We start from the raw sequence: 22034 nt of genomic DNA, 5'->3' as shown, positions 1-22034 counted from the left end.
TCAGAGATGGCCTGCATGTGCTCTGAAATAATCCCATATTGCCTCTTAAAGCTAGACAGTCTCATTACTTGCATAGCTTCCCCGATTGATCCAACCCTTAAGTACCTCCGAGCCACAATACATTAAACCTTTGTCTTGTGTTAAATAGGAAAGGTCACAGGTGTGTTACACATGAAAAGATTACTTGTCGTTGTGCTAGACAGTCATGGATGGTAAAAAAATAAAGTAAACGCTCTCTCAATTATATATTATATTACACCACGTCATTAGTTTTGTGTGAAAAAAATGTGTATACCCCATGATGCAAAAGCTTATACAAACCACCTTTATCACTATTAACCTGAAGTTATAGATTTAGCCATAGAGAATTTTTTGGCCCACTCTTTAAAACTTCAGTCATTGCACTGACTCGGTGCAACGTCTTGAGTCACATCCTGTTACAGATTTGCTGCTGTGCTTGGGATCATTGTCCTGTTGCATGACCCAATTTTACCTATACATGGATTTAGTATACAGAAGAGTCCACGGTAGACGCGAGAGGTAGCTCTTGGGTTTATGCAGCTTCTCTGAGCGTTGCACGGTCTGGCTTTGGGGTGAATTTGCTGGGACATCCACCCCTGAGAAGACTGGCTCCACTTGAGTAACCTTTCTCACTGTACACGGATGGGCTTCAAAATAGCACGGTAAGCCTTCCCAGACAGAAAGCAGCAACAGTCACTTCACCGCTATCATTGATGTCTGTGTTAACACATTTCTGACTACTCCCGACCTGCCAAAACTTTACACTTGATCAGTTAATCAAGTGCATTTGATTAGCAACACCTGGCTGCTATTTGCCCTCTTAGTTGCTATGGAAGCAGTAAGGTGTACTTCCTTTTTTCCACAACCTGCTTTTGCATTTTGGATTATTTTTCTTTTAAATAGACGATGACAGGGTGTAAAATGGTACGTGTTGTTGTTCATCTCAGGTTTTATTTCCTTGATTCAAAGATCTGCTAACGACCAGATTAAATCATAATATTTAAACCTTATAATTGAAAGAGTGCGTATGTACTTTTTACCATGACTGTAAGTAAGGCTTAAATTCTTTTGCTTTTTACTGACTTTTTGCTCAATCTGACTTTATTTTACTATTTCCCCAACACAAAGAAACCTATACTCATAGATCCAAGTAAACAACAAGATCTTCCAATGACTATAAGACAAACTTAAGTTATAATGATTACAAATTATTTTTATTTTATAGTGAAGAGCAAAAACCAGATGTTGAAAACCCCCTCATATATTTAAACGAAGCAAACTCTGAGAAAGCACACGATATAAGCTACAAGACAAATTGACAATGTTACTAATGGAATTTGTGTTAATAATCTTTCATGAAAAAATGCCTACATTTCCGAGTGGGGGTACAAATTGCAACCGTTAAATGTAAATGAATTCTGGAATAGGAAAGCATGTCTAAGTGGATCATTAATGCATAAAGTGTGGTAGTGGGGCCCATTAAAAGTTTGTGCCAGGCTCAGGAGGGAGGGGAAGCTGAAAGACATCTGAGACCAGGCTACTGAAACTAAGTGTAGCATTTAGATTCATGTTGGCAGGGGTTGCATTATTAAATGTAACTGCTGGGGATAACTTACACCTCTAACTGCCTTCTGCTTGAATCAGCTGCCTCTAGGTTTGAACAAAGGCAACGGAATAAGAGAGTGAGATCCCCGTGTCCCAAACCTCGAGTTTACAAACACTTGTATGCCTATATCTCTCACAAGTGTTTTAAGTCCCTTTTTTGACAGTCACACACATGGAAATGTGACAAGCTAGGGTTTCAGCAGCATCATTTACATGTAGATTTTTTCTGTCTGCACATTTCTGTCTCAGCTAGCCAGCCAGATGTTGTGGTAGCAGAAGTGTAGAAAGAGAAAGAAAGGGGAAACACATAAAATGCAGACTTTAATGAGAATAACTAAAGCAACACAATTACGAGAAGAAGAAAAAAGGGAAGCAGACTTGTGTGAATCTGACGAAAACCTGAATGAATAGATGAAGAAAACTGAGTGACTGAAGGAGAAAAGTGCAAAAGTTAGACGGGTAACAGAAGGAAGAAATCGGAAATGACAGGTCAAGTTACATGCAAGGAAAAACATGGACTGGATATTGGTCCACAAGCCAGCATGCATGTTTGTCTAAATCAAGACAGACACAGTAAGTAAATGCCCTGACGATTACTCAACTAAAAGAGCTTTAAGGAAGCCAAGGTTAGGCTTAATGTTTATCTCAAAGGAAAAAAGAAAAAAAAATCATGCGTATCTTCTTCACCTTCACCCACCTACGTACCAGCTTCTGCCTGCCTTACTTTAATAAAAAGGTTTAAACTTTTCATCTGTGCCTGAGTCGTGCATGAGTCCTGTGCTCTCTGTCACCATTTTCTAGACTACCTTTTCATACAGTAGTTCTTTTATCATTTCTGCGCTTATCTCAAACTCATCTGTGACTCACACCACAGCTGAAAGGAGTGTGACTAACTCCCAGCACAAAGACAAAGCACGTGGGTCACTTCCTTGAACTCGTCATGAAACACTGTGATTAACTGTCTGCACTGGAGATCAAACCACTGACCTACCTGGTGGAAAGGATCCTTCCTCATGTTTCGGCTGGCCAGCGGCTCATCAAAGGGGAACACCAAAGAGTAGTTCTTAGCATACGACTCGTGACTCCTCTCTCTGATCCACCGTTTGTTGTCTGTCAGCGAGTTATGAAAGCGCCTGAGAAAGAAGGGAGACGGATTCAAAAGATGCTCATTAAAAGTCACAATCGTTCAGACTTCATTAAAACTTGCTGCAGTTCCTGCTGCTTTTTGCTAAAGTGATAATCTGAAGAATTTTGAGTAGATTTTGTGGACTGATGTACCTGATGTCATAGCCGTACATGTCCTTTTCAGGGCGGCCGTGTATGATCCAGTGAGCCAGCTCTCTACCACAACCACCTCCCAGCATCATACCTGAAACAGAAGGTGTAAGGATAAAAGAGATGTTGATGTGAGAAGCATTCCCGGTCAAATTCAGCTCATTTTAATTAATGCTGAAACAATATTAACCAGTTTTATGTAATTGTGGAATAAAATAATTGCAGATTATAGCTTCTTTACTGTCTTTTGAAACTGAATATGTTTGTTTTTTGGTTAAAGGACGGAGCCTGTGAATATTATGAGTGCCAATATTTCTGTACCTGATTAACTGCTTTTTAAATGCAAAGTCAGATAAATTTCCATAGCCCAAGGGAATAACATTTAGATGGAATGATAGTCAAATCAAACAAAGATGCCACTTTGGATGCTGGGAAGCTGTAATGTGCATGGATTTTCTACATTTTTTAATTTTATGATAATTAAAATGATTGTTGGTGCACAATGAACCAGCCATTCAATTGTTCCCTGTGGGTCCCTGAATGAGGACCAGAGGGGAAAAAATAATGATCATTTAAAAATGGGCATTTATTCACACTTTTTGAAATTAAAGACAACCCAAAACCCATAAAATAAATGCTAAAATAGATTTAAATTAAAAAGAAAGGACATGGACAAATGTCCAAAGCTTTAAACTGTAATAATAATAATTAAATGAGCATATAGTACTGTGCAAAAATCATTTTTAGGGGAATGCTTTTTTAGTTGCTTGCTAAGGCACTCAACACTGACCTGCAAATCAATCAGGTAACCACCAAAAAGGATGAACTAGTTATGTGTCTACACATAACAGACAACTTGGCAAAAAATCTATTTTTAGTTTCATCTTTAGGCATTTTGTTACTAGCAGTCTATCACACAAACACATCTTTTTTTCAGATTTCTTTAGTTGAATCTATGGAAAATGCCAAAGCACAATTCAACAGACACAAAATAGTTTTTTAAGCCAACAACGTGATTTCCAAAGACTTTTCATATTCTGGCACTGTGTGCAGTGTGGCCTTCGAAAAAAACATCAAAGAAAGAAGTGGAGGACCAAAGACGAAGAAAAGAATAAAACAAACTATCTATTCTATGAATAGTATTTAAAATAGGGAAAAATGCAGCAAAGACCCGACACAGGACCGGAGAGATGTTTCTGATCTGTTTACTGTTTACTTTTCACTCTTTTGTTACTTATATACATCTTTCCCATGTTTGTCCTCAACTTTACTTTTTTTTAAAAAAAAAAGAAACAGACTATTTTGTGGATATTCTGAATAAGTCACAGCGGATCTCTAATCCCCTTCTTGCTCACCTACATCCTGCCTAGAGGACAGAGTCACATTAATTTGTAGAAAAGAAAGGAAAAAAAGAAGAGAAACAGAGCAGTTTATGTCCTCTGCAATGGCTCCTATGTGGCACATGATCCACATAAGGTTATTTCGACCCTTCTTCCATCTTTTGACTCTTGCTCACAGGAGCCCCCGAGCAATGTGACCTCATCATCTGCACCCAGTGGCTGCAGCATTGTGCATCTTTCAACCCAACCAACAAACAATCATCAGCAATTCAATATTTTATCTGTCAAGTCCCAAAACTGTCGGGTTAATGAGCTGGGCCCTTTTAGCAACCCCCCGCTTGCATTGTGCTGCTGGTAATTTGCAGTTATCAAGCGTATGTGTGTGTGTTGTATGTATGTCTCTCCCATGTGTTGCAACCACAACATCAATATGCAGCAGCACGAACAGTGTGTCCTTGCAACCCTCCGTCATCCCTCCATCTCCATCTCTCACAGCGTCCCCTCTCCCTCTATCTCTCATTACTTCACTCATCTGCAGGCACTGTCACTCCGAGCCCGGGTGGACAGTGGAATGGCTGGTTTGCTAGACAGATGGATGGATGGGTGCAGGGGTTGAGCGATAAAGGGAGGAGGGGTGAGAGGATGTTGATGAAGTTCTCCCAAGACAATGTGGGACAACCAGCAAGGCGAGGTGGCACTGATAAATGTCACTCGAGATAACTGGGTTGATGTGCGAGTATTCATACTTGTAAATCCTCGTGCTTGAGCTTCCACTCATTCTGTCGTCCCCTTCTAACCCATCCCTTTTCCTCCTCGCGTTTATGCCGTGCAAATATTTGCCCCTTTCACGGTCATTATGTGTCATCTAATCTCCTCGGTGTCAAATTCTTCTTCTTGGCATTTACAGCGGTGCTGCCAGCAATACCACCGATGCTTAGAAAGAGCAGGAAAACATGCACAATTGTTTTTTTTTTATCTTTTCCAATATCCTCTTCAGCAGATTAGCAAGCGCATTAATCTGAAATTTTAAAACAGCATTTAGTGCTGCATATCAAGATGTGTTATTCAGAAGTTAGACAAACAAGATACACTAAATGAATTAGTCCTCAGAGCCAGGATAGTCAGTACTCTAAAATCCTAGTCTTCATATTTAGCTAAACATTTGAATGCTGGTCTTGATATGAGGCCATCTGTGTGATAGCTAAAGCTTGGCCTAAAATGGGTCATTCATCAGAAAAATAATCCCAAATGCTGTAGGAACTGTACATTAACAAACGCCTGCAAACCTCAATGAACTAAAGCGAAGTTGTAAAGATGAATGAGCCAAAGCTCCTCCACAACAAGGAGAAAATGTCATGTACTTCATACACTTCATACACAATTTCATATATTACAGTTCACACATTTAAGTGTTTTTAACCTTCTCTTCTAACTTATAGAAAGCCAAGTACTGCCACAAATGCTTAACTCTTTACTTAAAGGCTTTGGTTATTTGAATATAGCACATATAATCAGCACTAAAATAACTAGAACCTTAGAGTCAGTATGTTCTTCACCTTGAAATTAACAATACTCCCCTCAGAATGCAGAGAGTGTGTTTCATGATGCCCTCTTCAATAATTTTCTAAGTTAGAAATTTGATCCTCTTTTGACTTCACATTCACACTAATGCTTCCATTTTATGAGCCAACAAAGTTGGCCAAAAAACAGAAGACAGTTTTTTCCTAAGATTTACATCAGCACCAGTATCCTTATTATTTCTTATTGTGCACAATAAGAAATAATAAAGGTGCTTATTCCTGTGATTGTTAGCAAGACAAGGATGCAGCCGGGTAAGAGGTGCTGCAGTTCATAGCTTTAAAAGAAAGAAGAAGAAAAAATACCTTTATAAACAAGAGTAGTTAAATGTTAAGCATGATGGGTTTGACACCAAGAATAAGTATCCAAAGGTTGCCAGGCAACAAATACAACTTCAACCAGTCTGAAGGCTCGGTGATTGCTTGGAGACCAAATTTAGCTCGAGCAAGTAAAGAGCATTCAATGACTTTAAAAAAAAAAAAAATCTAACAAAAGTGACCCCTTGGTCTCTGAACTTTCCTGCCTCTCCGTGCCCGGCCTTGAGCCAAGACAGCCGTGTCACTGAAAATGCGAAAGATGCCTTGTCAGAGGGGCATAAAGACAGGGGAAGAAAGAGTGACAGATGCAGAGAGTGTGAAGAAGGGACGACATGGCACATCAGTGTTTCCTTTGTGTGTGTGGATGCTGAGTGCGAATCGAGCACAGTTCAGGCAGGCTACGAAGTCAAGCTCAGTCCCAGCAGATCGGCTGATCTCAATGGCAGCCCACATCAACTGATGTTCCAAATGCCTTTCTGCACATCCAATTTCTTATGCAGGGCACACTATTTAAGCTGCTTTAGCCTTCCCACACTTACTGCACATCTGCAATACATCTACACGTCATACTAAATCTCCGACTTAGACAGTATCTGCATCACTGATGCCTGCTCTCCTCTGTGCTGCTGGTCGTACCGCTGCTTTCCCCAAACTAGTTTTTAAAAGTATATACTTGCAAGATGTGCAAATAGTCTTCTCACTATAGGAAGCACTCCCTTTGGTGAGCGGGTAACACACGCAGGAGACCAGCCTCACGACTCCCACTCACTGTCTGTGAATTCGCATGATAATTACGTGCTTAATTCACACATAAGCTACATGGGACATTACACTGATTTTTGTACCATAGAGCAGGCAGCACAGCTCCACCATGTAATGTTTAGGAAAGTTCAGGGATGCTGTGCATGTGTGAAAATGACTCAGGTGTGATATTAGTAATACTAGGCCCATTTCACGGAGCTTGTACACAGCATTACACTACAAAATAAAATGGGTACGACAGCATTGTAACCACTTCTATTCACACAGGCAGGTTGTGTTTCTATGTAAATGTAGAAAAGAAAATATAATGCCAGCAGTCCCAAGCTCACTTTATAGTTATTAATTACCAGAGAATAACAGATGGGGGTCGGCCTCTCACATGAGGTTGTTGAACATTTAGCTTTTTGCTCACTGAGCTGCCATGAATTAATAATCCAAACTGATGACAATTTATTATTTTTATGAGAAGAAGCCTATTGGCAAGTTTTACCACTGTTTTCAGGTATAATATGAGGCAGTACTCGAAGGACGTGTTAGTACTCTGATCAGGGTGGTGGACAGAATATTTCATGGTTAAGTGGTTGCAGAATAGAAAAGCAGTGGTAAACATCAAGGACCACTCATTAATTTGCAGCGAGTCAACTACACCTCTGAAAGAAAAGAAAATACAGAAGAGGGAGGTCTGTGTAACATATGAGTGTCGAGATGCCCACACATCAGGTCTTCACTTCACTGCGTTTCCCAAGCGTCTGTCAGGACTGCAGTGTCTTTTGCTGTTGTGCAGAAAAAAAGGCTTTGTCTGAATTGTCTTAATGCTTATGGTGATTACTTTACCCTTACGCCCCCTCTCTCTGTTTTTCAGACCGCTGAGATCCTCACATTCCTCCTTCTCTAATGTCAGTAGAAAGTTCATCCCTGAGTGAAGTAATGGAGTTACTCGGGTTGTTTCTGTGTGTGCCTGTGTGTATGTGTATGTTCTCGATGAAAGCTGAAAAATGAAAACCACTCTATTATTCATTTGTGCCTTGAGAGACTGGTGAAGGCTAGGTCAGAGTCTAAGAAAAAAATTATTTGGCCATTTCCCTTGTTTTCCTCATTATTTTTGCCCATTTGTTTTCTAAGATTTCTTCGACCTTTGTCACCCCTTGAGGAATCATTTCATAGATTCCTCAAGGGAAAGCTATTAAAGATGAAGTACTTTATAATAAATAGTCAGTGAGTGCAGTGTATGTATTGTTTCTTTAAGGCAAAGTTTATGAAGCTAACCATTTAATCTAAGATGTCTTTGCACTCTCTGGGATTCTCGCTCACTCCCTGCCTCCCTTCCTCTCTTTTCTCACCTCTGACTATTTTATTTCTTCAGACTGTCAGTTGTCAGCTGATGCAGAACTTACCAGCACTGTTGAAGCCACAGCCCAGGAAGAAACCTCTGACCTCTGGTGTTTCTCCCATCAGAGGCTTATGGTCTGCTGTGAATGACTCTGAAACAATAACAGAGAGAAACTTTGTGATAAAGGTGGGAACAAAATGTTTCTATCCGATTCGTCACAGGAGTCAGTCTCAGCTCCTGTGGTAGCTCGAATAGGATACAGTCCACGCATGACCCAGAATTGGATATGCAGAAGAAAAAGGACTGATAGATGGATATTTGACTACTATTTTATCAATGTCATCTCTGGCTTTGGGTCATTCCATGCCAAATCATCAAATGTTGAGAAGATTTTATGCTCATCCATCTCCGATTTGCCTAGAAATTGGAGATGGATATTTTTTTTGGTATGTCTGACCATTAATATCTCAAAGACTACAAAAGATAAAAGCCTGAAATTTTCCTGGACCTTTCTTATGAATCAGGGTCTGTAATTTTGAACCGAGAGATTTAAAAAAAAGTCACAGTATTATCTACTCAAGATATGAAGAAAAAAAAACTCGCAATCCTGTAAAGTCCCTTATCTGAGCACACACTAATAACAAACATCACGTTGCATACATACAAATACTAACATTTTCTGAAGTGTATATAACCCAATTTCACAATAATGCAGAATAAAGCAGGTAGAATACTTTTTAATATGAAATTCCTTGTCACAAATATGAAGAAGGAATCCAAATTTCCTGCTACATTGAGTAAACATGACAAAGTGTAAAACAAAAATATCAGTAAAATAATGTGCTCGGTAACAATAAATATTTGCATATTTTTCATTTTGATACATACTCTACCTACCGTTTCCAGATCTGACACCCATCAGAGATCTTATAATTCAGGGTAAGCTTAAAATACTAAGAGGCGATAACAATGCAAAGAACCCAACAAGTACTGATGTAAGACTTTTCACATATGAAAATAAATATAGCACAACAATTCAAAGTAGTTAAAACGGGATTAGTAGCCTCTTTCACGTAAGTAGCAAGGTAAAGTTGCTGTGTCCACTTGGTGTGATCTGTATTCCAATACAAGACCCTAACCCCCTAACCCAACCCAAATCCTAATGCCACAGTTGCTACAGGCAAGCAGGAATCAGGCAGTTGACTTCCAGACTGAATCCTGCAAGAATTGGACGAGACTAACTACTGATATTTTTGTCTTTGTGATACAACTTGTCATATTTTCTCAATCCATTGTGAAAGTTAATTGAAAATTACATTTGTTAATCTATTCAAAATGTTTCATTTTGCATTATTCTGAAACTCGACTATAAACCATTCAGAATTCTAGTTTCCTTTTGCAATGTTTTATTAGTGTTTGCGCAAATATGGTATTTTACAGGGCAGCTTGATTTTATGTTTCATATTTTAAATAGTCATGTTTGATATATCTATCCAAAATCCCAGATCCTGATTCATTTTTACAAAACGAAAGGCCAGTGAAAAATTCAGGCTTTTGTCTTTAGTAGTTTTTGCAATATTCATGATCAAACATGGCAGCAGATCTTCCACAAATTAGATGATTTAAAGATGTGATGTCTTCAGTCTTATCACGATATCAGCAGTCTGAGCGCCGAATCATCTGACATGTTAGCGGATATTAGCGTCTCTATATTCGGTGGACAATCTGACAGTACAGGATGTGTTAGTTTTGCACAAGATATAAAAGTGTGGGGAGGAATTGTGACAAGGCTAAGGCTCAGAACTTTTCATTTTAGTTGGCAAGCCACCATTTATCATTTAGGTTTGGTCAGGCTTGGTCCTCTGAGACTTCAGAACAGCTGTGTGCAACACTGAAACTTAGCGAGCCGTTTGTGGTCAGTAAATGCCTCCTAACCATAACGGCAAGCTGGCTGTTCATTAAACCGTAATGTCTCCTTTTCTATTTCCACTTGCGTTAAAAACCACAGATTGGATGGGTGGTTTTGGAGAGCTGGAAGTTGTTTAAAGGCAACTTTAGCCAAGTTCTGCAATGCAATAATAACTTTTTAAAAAATCCAATACACGCAAACTTTAAAACTAACAATGTCTTATGTAACAGAGAAATTGCAGCAGATACATTAAGATATCAGTACTTTTATTACTCTACTGAACCAAGCCGAAAGAGAGATATTTTCTCTTATATACCTACACACACATGCATGTGAATATGTCTTTTAGCAAGATTAGACTAACTGCTGAATATTCCAAAAGAAAACACGGTAAACCTTTAACTCAATTTTCCATACTTCTGTCTATATAAATAAGTCTCTCTGAGTGGTGAATTGCACATACTGATGGAACTCATAATATTCGATTTATATTTGAAATTTCTCCTTCATTTAGCCTGCTGTATCCTCATGGAAATGCCAAAGGTGCCTTAGTAACTTCTCATTTCTCATTAGTAACATTTTCTCACTCTGAAAATGTTTTGTTTAACACAGCATGCTTATCCAGTAAACATAAAATGAAAACCTGCAGGACTTAAAGCCAAGGGCACAGATAAGAAGAACAGACAGCTTTTCAGACTTCTATCTTTATTTTTTCTCCCATCATTTCGTCTTTATTTCATCTCTGTAAAATTTATGTTATCAATTTTTATTTCCCTTTAACATTTTCTTTTTTGTATTTTTGCTTTTTTTCAAAGTTCCTTCTAAATGTCTTTTGTACTTTCATTTTATCACTCTGTTTTACTTTTCTATCCTCACAAAATCATTCTGATCATTATTCCAAACTGCTGCTCCAGGCTAAAATAATGAAAAAACTCAAATCAGAAACCACGAAGCATGGCTACAGACCAGCTCACATAACCAGCTGGGCAATGTGATATTACCTGCACAGGAAGTCAGGCTCGAGCTAATCAAACTATCTCCTCTGCAAACATGGCATACAGCTCGCTAGTTTACATATTCATGGGCAACCACAGTATGCATCCAAAGTGTTGTGAAAGTTGCTTGTTTGCTGCTGTAATGCATAAGGATTTGTAGGGAAAGGCATGGAGGAATTGCTCAAAGATTAATGCTTCTTTTGAACTAGTGCTTGTATGTGTGCATGATTGCATTTTTCCTGTGGGGATATATATGTCCGCTTACACATAGTCACAAATAGATGACCTGCTTTGTTTTTAGGGACATAAATCAAATCCCTGTAATGTTAAACACATATATCTACATCTTAGCATGTAGACTTTAAGTTTAAGATTAGTGGAAGGGTTAGTGTTAGGAGGTTGCAGATAGAGTAAGTCTCCAGGAAATGACCTCAGTAAATGTAATTCCCCATGAGGTGATGGGAACACAACTGAGCATGTGTGTGTGCGTATGTGTGTGTGTACCTGGTCCACAGACAGTGGACTTAATGCCAGTCTGTTCCAGAGCAGGAACTCTGTTGACTGCACCCTCAATATGTTGCATAAAGACATCCCAGTCCAGATCGAACAGGCTGAAGGCGAACTTATCAGACACCTGGGAAATATTAAAAAATAAATTAAAAAAATAAAGGCACACTGATAATAAATGACTGGCTTACTTCCAATAACCTTGAAACCTTGAGTAACCTTAAAATAACAGCACACATTTACTTTCTCTCTTTTACCCCTAAAACACACCAATTTTGAAACTAATTTTCACACTGAAAATAACAAGTTCTGTTTGAGGAAGAAACCAAATCTCATAAACAGGGACCACATCTAATTAGAAAAATTGAATTGAAGATTTTTGAGAAAATGCAAATGAGCAGTAAAGAGAGCACTGAATAATGGTGCATTTTAATATTTTTCCTTTTCTTTGTGTGTCTTTGTAGACTACAGTCAGCACTACTACTGTCATGTTCAATGCTGATGTACCACCGCAGTGCCAGAGTCAAAAATACTGCTGTGCTCTTTTATCCTCTTCATATGTGACTGGAGGAAGCAAGGCTGCAGCCACAACACATCCTGTAGCATCTGTTAAATCGACTCTTCCTCACCACAGAAACATCTGTCAAATCAGCCCTTCCTCTCATCTCAGTATCTTGTCCAAGCTTTAATTTGCTCCAATCTGGAGTTCTGTAACTCCCTCCTTTTCAGCCACACCAAAATCCAGCCTTTAACTCCTACAACTAATGGCCAGCAGCACAGACGACCCCCCACCCCCCACCTTCCCATCAAACACTAATCTGGCTGACTCAGGGCACTCAAAGTGGAAAGTCCAGCACACCAGAGCTGTCCAGCAATTTTATCAGTCACGTATTTCTCTCTCAATTCCTGCCCTGATTCACTCTTTCATCTACTTTTACTTTACTTTCCTCAATTTTTTAATTATGTAACAGACATGCCTAAACAAAAACAAAACAAAAACACTGGATAACAATATAAACCCGCTTTCTAAAATGTTGAACATAAGTGATTAAGTTAGATAGATGGTTATGGTCTACAGTCAAGTACAGAGGACGTACTGAAGGAAATTCCTTTGGCTTCACAATTACCATCTGCTGTGACACTCTCAGCTTCGATTAAGACTTTAATGTCATATGGATGTCTAAGCTGACAGTAGCTGCTTTCATGTGAACAAAGAGTTCTGCACTATTACCGGGCATTGACACTCAACTGGGGTATCTGAGAAGCAGATACCTTTGTCCTAGGCACCACACTTCTCCCAATCCTTCCCAAGCCATCAATCTAGCTCATCTTCAATCACTCCGCTTCTTCTATTCTCCACGTCTCCTTGCTAATTCTCCTTTCGGTATCTATTCTTTCTTCTTCCACTTGCTTTAAGACATCAAAGCTGCTGCAGAACGAGAACAAAGAAGCTGCTTCCGCTCAAAGAAATCCTCTAATATGTAAAAACCACTGAGGAGTCTGCAGACAGGCAGCCAGCCAGCCAGAAGGACAGAAAGCCAGGAAGTTAGGTTGACAGGCAAAAAGATATTATCGGTGACCTGCAGAAAACGTCTAATGGCTTTCATTACTTCTGAATAGTATAAAAGACCAAAGTCTTAAAGAAAAAAAACAGGCATAAAACAAGAAGGAATGCATGACGAGTGAAAAGTTTTAAGTATCTAATGCATAAATGCATGCCACCAAACCTCCTGCCAGCCCACTTAACAAACTGCTCTAAAAACCTGTCCTTGAGAGAAAGTACAAATCCATTAAGACCAAGACCACCTGTCAGTTCAAAGGCTCTTAAAAAGATCAATCTCCAAAGTCAAACTCTCTCTAAAGTCGGTCTTTGCATGGAACATGCAACTGCTTGCACAATGACTTTTTCTAGTTGCCAAAGTGTTGTTCGAATAATTAGTCTTCAGAGCCTCTTGCAGTTCCTTTTACAGATGTACTTTGGTTTTAATGTTCCAATAAAACAAATTTCACCCCAAGCGGAGCTAAAAATACAATGTTTGTCAGGGGTTGTGCTAAAAGAATGAGTATGAGGTAATTAAAATCCAATAGACTTATCCCCTCTTGAGCACTGTGCTCATCACTGTGCACATTAGAAATAAAATATATGTGGAGTGTGGGCAATAAGACTTGCAACAGTTTTATTAATGGATAAAAATATAGGACTAGTTTTTTTCCTTTCTAAGTATAGTTTTCTGTATAAACTTTCTAGAGAAAAATAAACTTTCCAAAAGTGTCAGCATTTGATCCCTTTTTTGTTTCATTATTTGCATCAAGGTTAATAAACTTCGCCTTCGCGTAAGTGACCTGAAAGCACTGGATTTGATGAAGTCATCCAACAAAAGCCAAAGATTCCAACAGAACTTGGGGGGAAAAAGGGAATCCTGTTCTTTCCCTACTGGGTATACTATACCTACTCATGTGCCTCCAGAAGCATCATAAACACAGTTTGTTGCGCTTTCCTTTATAATGGCTACTCAAGTTTTTATACTTAAAGTCCAACATTTGTAGCTTTGTGTCTTTACAGAAAGATGATAAGAGAATTGATATTTGTCTGTCATATTAAAAACCTATAAAGTCGACCCAGTAGGCTGTAGGAATATTTAAACAGAACCAGATTAGCGGCTTACTGTTGTTCTGTATTCAGGCTAAGCACACATAAACATCCTGAATCCAGCTTCCTAGACAAACAACTAAAACAGTTATAAATAAAAAAAAATTAGGATACATATATTAAAACCAAGTCTGAGCATCCTGCAAACTATGGGAGAAATAGCAAAATTGGAGTGTAAAAAGATGTGATCATAAAGAATGGAAGAAAACTGCTAACTGTTCTTATAGTACCTCAGTCTTAATGCTAAGCTATGCAGGATGGTCACAAACTATCAGTCTTTATATCAGTTTTTTGGAATAAAAAAAATAACAATTTCCCTTGAATGTTAAATATTTTTTTACAGTTTTCCTTTAAAAGTAACACACACACACACACACACACACACACACACACACACACACACGTACACACACACACTGTTTTGACTGCTGTTATGAATACAGTTTGACCTCCAAACTAATACAGCAGAAAGTAATAGACAAGGTAAATAAGAGATGAGGTCAAAATGACACAGAGAATGAGAAGTATATAAACTGGATGAGAGTTTATTCAGCTTCCTAATTAAAGTATTTGATTTTTTTTGTCGAGCAAAGCTAAATCTTTTATCACAGCACTCACTGAAACGAATACAAAGAGAATCTGACAATTAACCTCAGGATGACATTCAAGCTTACCTCATCCCAGAAGATGGGGTTTCTTTCATAACCGCCCACAGACAGAGCGTCACCTTGAAGGCGCAGGTACACTGACGCATCATGGTCCCTAACATTTGGCATGTTCTGGGAAGATGAAAGTGAACGGATCAAAACACAAAGGAATGAGAACACAATCAGTTAAGGACGGTTTTTATAAAAATAAAAAAAAAAAGTAATAATTTTATTACCAAATAGTTGTTTAAATTCTCCAAGTTCATAAAAATCTACAAAGCCAGGGCCTCAAAAGTTATCTAAAAAATTCCTAACTGTAACAGCTAATTCACATATTCCATCCATTGAGTGATTTTCTTCATCGCACATCCAATTCAGGGTCACAAGAGCTCAGGGATGGATGAGATAGGCTCCAGAGACTGAAATCCCAAAGGCTGTCACGGACCGGTTTATGCCCGACAATATTTCCACAGACCGGCCTTTAAGATGTCACGAATAAATACAACAAAATAAAACTAGTACCGGTACCGAAAAAAAGAAGATTTATTCATAACACACGTGAAAAGACCCAGGAAAACCGAGTTAACGATAAAAACGATAACAAAATAATGCTGAAAACCGATAAAAACCCCAATTTCCCTTCTTTAACAATGGCTTCTTGACAGCCAAACTTCCACTGAGACCATTTCTGATGAGGCTTCGGTGAACTAAAGGGTTAGATCCATCTCTCAGGTCCTGTGTCAAGTCTTTGCTGGATATTTCCTACTTCTTAAGTACATGACTTTCAGATACTGCCCATCTCCTGTAGATAGTTTTGGCCTCCTCTTCACCAATTTTTAAGAATACACTGCACATTATGTCAGCATTTGCCAGGTTTTCAGCTAATAGCTTTTTGGGAATCACCTTGTTGGTGCCAAAAATACAGTTTAATTCCTATCAAAATGTTATCTTTGGCATTTTTATTGATTTCATGGCCTCATGTGTTCTTGCAACAGGCTGCTAGGAACAAAGCACCTAAAGATACAATTTAAAATGTGTCTTTGCTAAGTTGTCTAATATATGTGGACACAATACTGGTTAATCCCTAGAGTTTGATACCTTTTTAATGCTTGAGTGATTAAGTGGGTTCAGTTGGTTAAGTGGCTTAAAAAAGAAGAAAAAAAAATCTGGAAATAGTCAGATAAAAGGACTGGATTAAAAAAAGAATGAAAAACCAGTCAAGATTTTTTTTTTTTTTTTTAAATGTCTGAAAATCCTACCTTAAATAATTATAATAAAGTCTGGTTCCTTGGAAGCTGAATATAAAGACAAGTGCACTTTTGTTTAGTGCTACATTTTTATAAGATGTTAAGAGCTGTACAAAAGGGGCATCACAACATGGGACTAAAAAACAGCCTTAAAAATGTTTACAGCAGCAGTCGTCCATACAATGACTTATCTTAATAAACCAAAGCATTTCTTTATGCATCACAGCATTGTGTCTAACATACCATGTAATCATTTCGTTATGTTCTAATAAATATTTATGCAAAAATGTTCAATAAATAGTTACATTTTAGGTATGTTGTCTCATCTGTATTCACGTCACTATGGAGGTCTTTTCTACCCACCAACTGGTTTTCCGGGTAAAACCAAAATACCAGCGAACAAGCTGACATTTTAAAAACCGCTCACTCCAAATAACAAAAGCCAAACTGCTCATTTCCCCTCTCTTGCGCACTGGGTGCAGCTGCCAGCTTACTTCATGTGATCAATACTAAACACTGCACTACCTTCTGTCCTTCATGTATTCACACAATCTGGTACGGTTTCTTTTCCCCTTACTTTAAAGCCACCACAGCCTCCCAGGAGGTTTCATGTCACACAAAGGCACACAGATGACATGAAATGTTTGACCTGACAAGTTGCACACTCTGGTGGGAACAGATTTCCTGACATCCAAGTGTGCGAGTGTGTCATTTTGTGTGTGGGCTGACGTCTGTGAACGTGATGTAGCAGTAATGCTGGTTAAGCTCCTCTTAAACTACATAATACTGGGGAGCTGACAGACCGCCTACAACCACCAGCCTCGAGAAGATGAGCACAGTCATGCATGTGTACACTAATTTAATCTAACAGTCATAAGACTCGCAATCACAGAGATACAGTGAATCATGTGAACATCTGTTATAAAGTATACACACACAGGGGCTTCCCCAGTAGATGCAGATTCACGTCTCATCCCATTAATATAAAGATACACACAAATTATTCTGTTTACTTCTCTATTACAAATTATTGCAAACAATAAAACAACAGTCTGGGCCATTGCAGGCTGAAAATCTGTTTGGTCATAGTGCCCCCTACTGGTTATATAACCTTAATGCAGAAAGAATTACCCTCCTCCACCTTGAAAAACTGTTTATAAATTAGCCATTAAATACACACCATCGTGCAACAGTTGCCACCAAGTAGCAGTGAAACAATACCATAATATGTCTGGTATTTATCAAAGGAAATTAGTTATTTGAAACATTCGCCCGCTTTTGGCAAACAATCTGTTGTTTTTCACGTCAACTCTCATGAGAGTACGTCGCTGTGGTAACTAACGCCTGGGGGAAAGACTGTACAGCATACATCTTTAATGATTTCAAAAAAGGAAAGAGAACTTGGTGCACACGTTTGAATTTAGTTTGGATGTTCTCTAATCTTCTGCTCTTGACAAAGGCAGTCGCACTTTTCTCCTCTCCTCCTCCTCCTCTCCCTTAGCTTCCCTGCTTAGGCTCTTATGTCCTTGTCTAGTCTCGTGTTTTTTTGTATTACTTTTCCCTGGAACACTCTCTCACAGTCTGTTCTCTAAAACCTAAAAGAGGAATTATGGATTGGATCAACTGGTCTCTGAATGCAATTGACACCCCTTTCTCAACAAGAAGTTTGGGCTTGGGTGAGCCTGAGTGCTGAAGATATCTACCTATTCGGAACCATGGTAACAGGGTTCTGGCGGATCGGAGCTGGCTTGGCCCTGACTTATCGAAGAATTAAGGAAGCGGAACCGGCTGTTCAAACCCCGACAAGGCTGCCGCTGGGATTGGAACGATGGGAAAGGCGTGAGTTTCTCAAAATGGGCTCATTGAGTGCAGCACGGATAAGATCTTGGAGAGGCTACGGCTGCTGTGAATACTCAGAATAAGATCTCTGACTGCAGACTGGATACATCTCGGAAGGGCTAGCTCGGAATAACATCTCTGGGCGCAAATTGGATGACATCTTGGGGAGGCACACTGCCGTGAGTTCTCAGAATCGGCTCCTTGAGCACAAGAAATGACAACATCACAGAACGCAAGTATGGCGAAGCTCGCGGCTCTCCAACGGGAGAGTGAGAGACCAGTGTTGGACTGTAGAACTGCTTTGAAATTCATATGAGCTGTTCGCACTAAAGTAAAAAGCACCATCACTTATGCGGATACCCCTTTGGCGCCAGCGGCGGTCTCAAGGCTGGAGCTGAACAACAACACCCTGATAACGACTGTGTTTGGTCTGTTCCTTCCCATTCCATGCAAGGCCACCTGGGTTGGCTGGAAGACTGTTTACTTAGCCTAGCAGGGCGAAGGACACTGTCTCAGCTGAACTCTGGACACACATACATATACACTGATATGCACACACTCATCCCCCCTCCCTTTCCAAACGCCTTCGACGCTTATTCCCTTCCGATGCTGCACCCTTTACCCACCCCTGTTACTTGTCATGCATTTCTTTGGTGTATTAAGAGTTTTTTCATGTGCTATGTGCAGAGGTGTTTTTTTTCTGTTCTCAAACTGATCTCCCTGTTGGAGCTCAGTCTGGGGGGAGTTTTTAATGACAAAGCACTGATATCCTGTTTACTTACAGTCAAGTGTTTTTGGTCACTTTCCTTTCTGGGTTCACAGAGATTAAACTTTATCAGTGTAGTAGATCATTTCCAGAAATACAGATTAAGGCACTTAAAACACACAAACACACACAGTCCCTTTCCTCTCTGCACTGCAGCAGCTTTGTTGCTTACAGCCTGTAAGCAACAAAGCTGTAAGCGTTTTACTTCTTCATACAGCATTTTGCTAAAATCGTAGTTTTCTCTTTCTGCTGCCAGCAGACCTGTCCATGTTTATGATTGGTCAGACGCCCCTTTCATATGAACACAATCCTAGCTAGACTCCAAAACCCTGGTTTAACTTTTCAAGTTGATAAACAGCTTTGTGTGCCCACTTATCCTGATTGCCAACACCATAGTGAAGCAAAGCCAAATAAAACAAAGACACCCCGGACATGTTGAACTTTCTTCATAGCACATTCCCCCGGAGAAGATTTGGTAAACCTATTAAAATCACAGTAACTTGGTTTGTAAAAAGGAAACTCACAAACAAATTAAAAATATATATATATATTAAAACACCTCTTTTATTCAATGATGTCTTAGTAACACAACATTGTCAAATGCAGCATTTACTGCAAATAAGTTAAAAATGTAAACAAAACGTTAACTTTATATTTTTGTAATATCATTCAGGACGTGGCTGAATGATAGGAGGTAGAACAGGTTGTCATTTTTCATACATCTTTACAATTTTTGTTTGTCATTTTGAATATTTATGATGTAAATCTGCAATGCTGCGACTTTAAGAGGTATCCTTCCTCGACTGCTTCTACGGACTTCTTCTTCAATCCTTTTTTGCCCTCCTGCTGAAGATTTTTTTTAGGAAAGTCTTCCTCATTTAATCAAATGGTCTAAAGGCACGAAGGGATCTACAGGCTCGTAAAGCCTCTTGAGGCAATTTCTGACATTAGTTGAAATAAATAGCATTGACTCCAGGAATGGTGGTCATACCTGTATGCCCTCGATTCTCTCTGTTACCACATAGGCATGATGCATAGCAATGAGAGGAACCTTGACTCCGGCCATTTCTCCCAGCTTGGTGGCCCACACACCTGCGGTAACACAGAAAGGCAAAAATGTCATAAACGTGTTACCTTTAACACCAAACAAATATCCTTAAAAATTGTATGGATTTTCCTTTTCTCATTGTGATTTCACTTTTACAGGATACATTTACATCAGGAGAGCAGTTGCAGGTTACATAAAGACTGATTTACACTGTGTTACATTTGTGGATTTGTCATCTTTGAAAAAGAAAGCCAGCAAACCTGCACAGTTCACCACACAAGGTGTCTCAATGGTTCCGTGTTGTGTCTCCACTGCCTTTACCCTCTTCACACCAATATCATCAGTTCGCACTTGAATGCCAGTTACAGGACAGTTTTCAATCACCTGATTTAAAGAATGGAAAACTGAAATGCTGTATGCACTTTTTTCCATGCAAGTACAATGCACAGGGAATCAGTCGAGTAATATTACAGACGTTTAGATGTCCGACTGGAGAAGCCTCGTATTTACTTATTACTACAGAGGAAAAGTAATGGAACATGTGAGTCATTTGTGCAAAGCTTAAGAATGTAGTGTAGTAGTTGGGCTGTTCACAATATAAAGACATGCTAAGTCAAAACTAAGCAAACAGTACATACAGTCTGCCATTTAATGATCAGTGCATTCAACAGTTTTCATATGTGATTTATTGAGATCTGGCAGGTGTAACATAACTGTCAAAGAAATGTAATTGCTGCTTTGCTTTTTAAAAATGTTTTTAACACTTTTCTTTTTGATCTATAAACTAGCCATTAGGCTGCTGTGCAATGTAGATGTATTCCAGTCTCATCTACTCAAAAACATGTACCTATAACATCAAAGTGCTGTGTGCCGCGCCTGAGTCTAACAGCCCTAGTCTATTGGACTACAGCAATTAATGTTTAGCTATTCACAGGGTTATGGCTTGGCTATCTGCAGAGGATATCTTATTTGGATAAGGGTGCTATTTTTGCACTGCAATATATCAAAAAATAAATAAATACAGTGGCTCAGAAAATGTGTACAAATGGCATGATAAGGAAAAAAAAAACAGTATTTGAAATAAAAGAAAACATAGCTTTTAAAGCTATTTGTATGGCTATAATATATACACACACACACACATAGATTGAAATCTATGGGTAGAAACAGAATAAAGCTGGCCATCAACTAAAGAGGCATTTAGCAGATCAGTAGACATTACCGTGGCTCCTCGGGCAGTGGCTGCCCTGGTCAAGGTTGTGCAGGTACCTGCAGGGTCCATGGTGCCGTCTTTTGGAACATACAGTGTTCCATAAAGATCATCGACATTCATCAGAGGATACAGGTCCTTCGTCTCAGCCGGTGAAAGGACATGGGACTCAATACCATAAACTTTGCCCAGCTAGAAAAAAGAAAATGGGGAGATGACGTGTTCAATGTAAATATTACTTTAAAGGCACCTTTGTTCCAATTTCAAATAAGTGGTTAGAGAAAAATCTGCCATAATTTTAAATCATATCAAAGTCTTTATCTTCATGATAAAGCAAACAGAAAGACTCTTTTCAATACTGTAACTATAAGTTGAGTCTGTCACTATGGCAGCATAGCATTCTGTATTAGTTTTATAATATGCAAAGGGAACAGTAGTGTTGTTTGTGAACTTTGAAAATCTAACACACACAATTAAGGTAAATTGAGTTTTTTTTCTCTCGTGTACCTCATGTTAAGCAGTAAAAAGATTTTTTTAGAAAACCCACAATCAATTTTACATTTAAAAGCCCCAAGGAGGAGCAGCAGTCGAATGTTTCATGAACTAGAGCATTCCCTAAACACATCCTGTAGAGGCTATGTCTGTAGTGCACACATATTAAGCCGATATGTCTTGTTCTTTGGTGCTTGTGACTTCAGGATCCTTTACCTGAAGAATAGAATTATTTATGAGACATTACTCACCAACAACTATCTCAGTCTCGGAAATATTTAGTACATTTACATGCATAAAAAAAGACTTCCCTGTTGTAGATGGGTAAATGTGCATAAATATATACATAAAATCAATCAAACTGATTTACAAACTCAAATACTTTGAAATGAAGCGTCCTTTTCTTGAAGCACTGAACTAAATAGAAAACAAACAATTTTGACTAAGGATAACATTTACTTTCATCTTGTCTAATTGCTGTCACAGAAGTACTTGC

General features: G+C 38.8%; 1 protein-coding gene across 3 annotated transcripts in view; it reads right to left on the bottom strand.

The window, feature by feature from the left end:
- The window catches only part of sardh (sarcosine dehydrogenase), a 42220-nt gene that overhangs the window by 15056 nt on the left and 5130 nt on the right, over positions 1-22034 (bottom strand). For all 3 annotated transcript variants that reach the window (XM_084934956.1, XM_084934957.1, XM_084934958.1), the window contains exons 5-12: positions 21059-21238; positions 20097-20220; positions 19780-19880; positions 14964-15068; positions 11637-11766; positions 8293-8379; positions 2905-2995; positions 2618-2759 (exon numbers count right to left, since the gene is read on the bottom strand). In XM_084934956.1, coding sequence (XP_084791082.1) covers positions 2618-2759; positions 2905-2995; positions 8293-8379; positions 11637-11766; positions 14964-15068; positions 19780-19880; positions 20097-20220; positions 21059-21238 — 960 coding nt within the window. The remainder of the gene's footprint in view (positions 1-2617; positions 2760-2904; positions 2996-8292; positions 8380-11636; positions 11767-14963; positions 15069-19779; positions 19881-20096; positions 20221-21058; positions 21239-22034) is intronic.

This window comes from Perissodus microlepis, chromosome 7 (assembly GCF_051167445.1).
Source record: "Perissodus microlepis isolate ML-2025 ecotype Zambia chromosome 7, ASM5116744v1, whole genome shotgun sequence".
Lineage (NCBI taxonomy): Eukaryota > Metazoa > Chordata > Actinopteri > Cichliformes > Cichlidae > Perissodus > Perissodus microlepis.
Note: the sequence above shows the minus strand (reverse complement) of the source record. Positions and strands in the feature narration are given on the sequence as shown.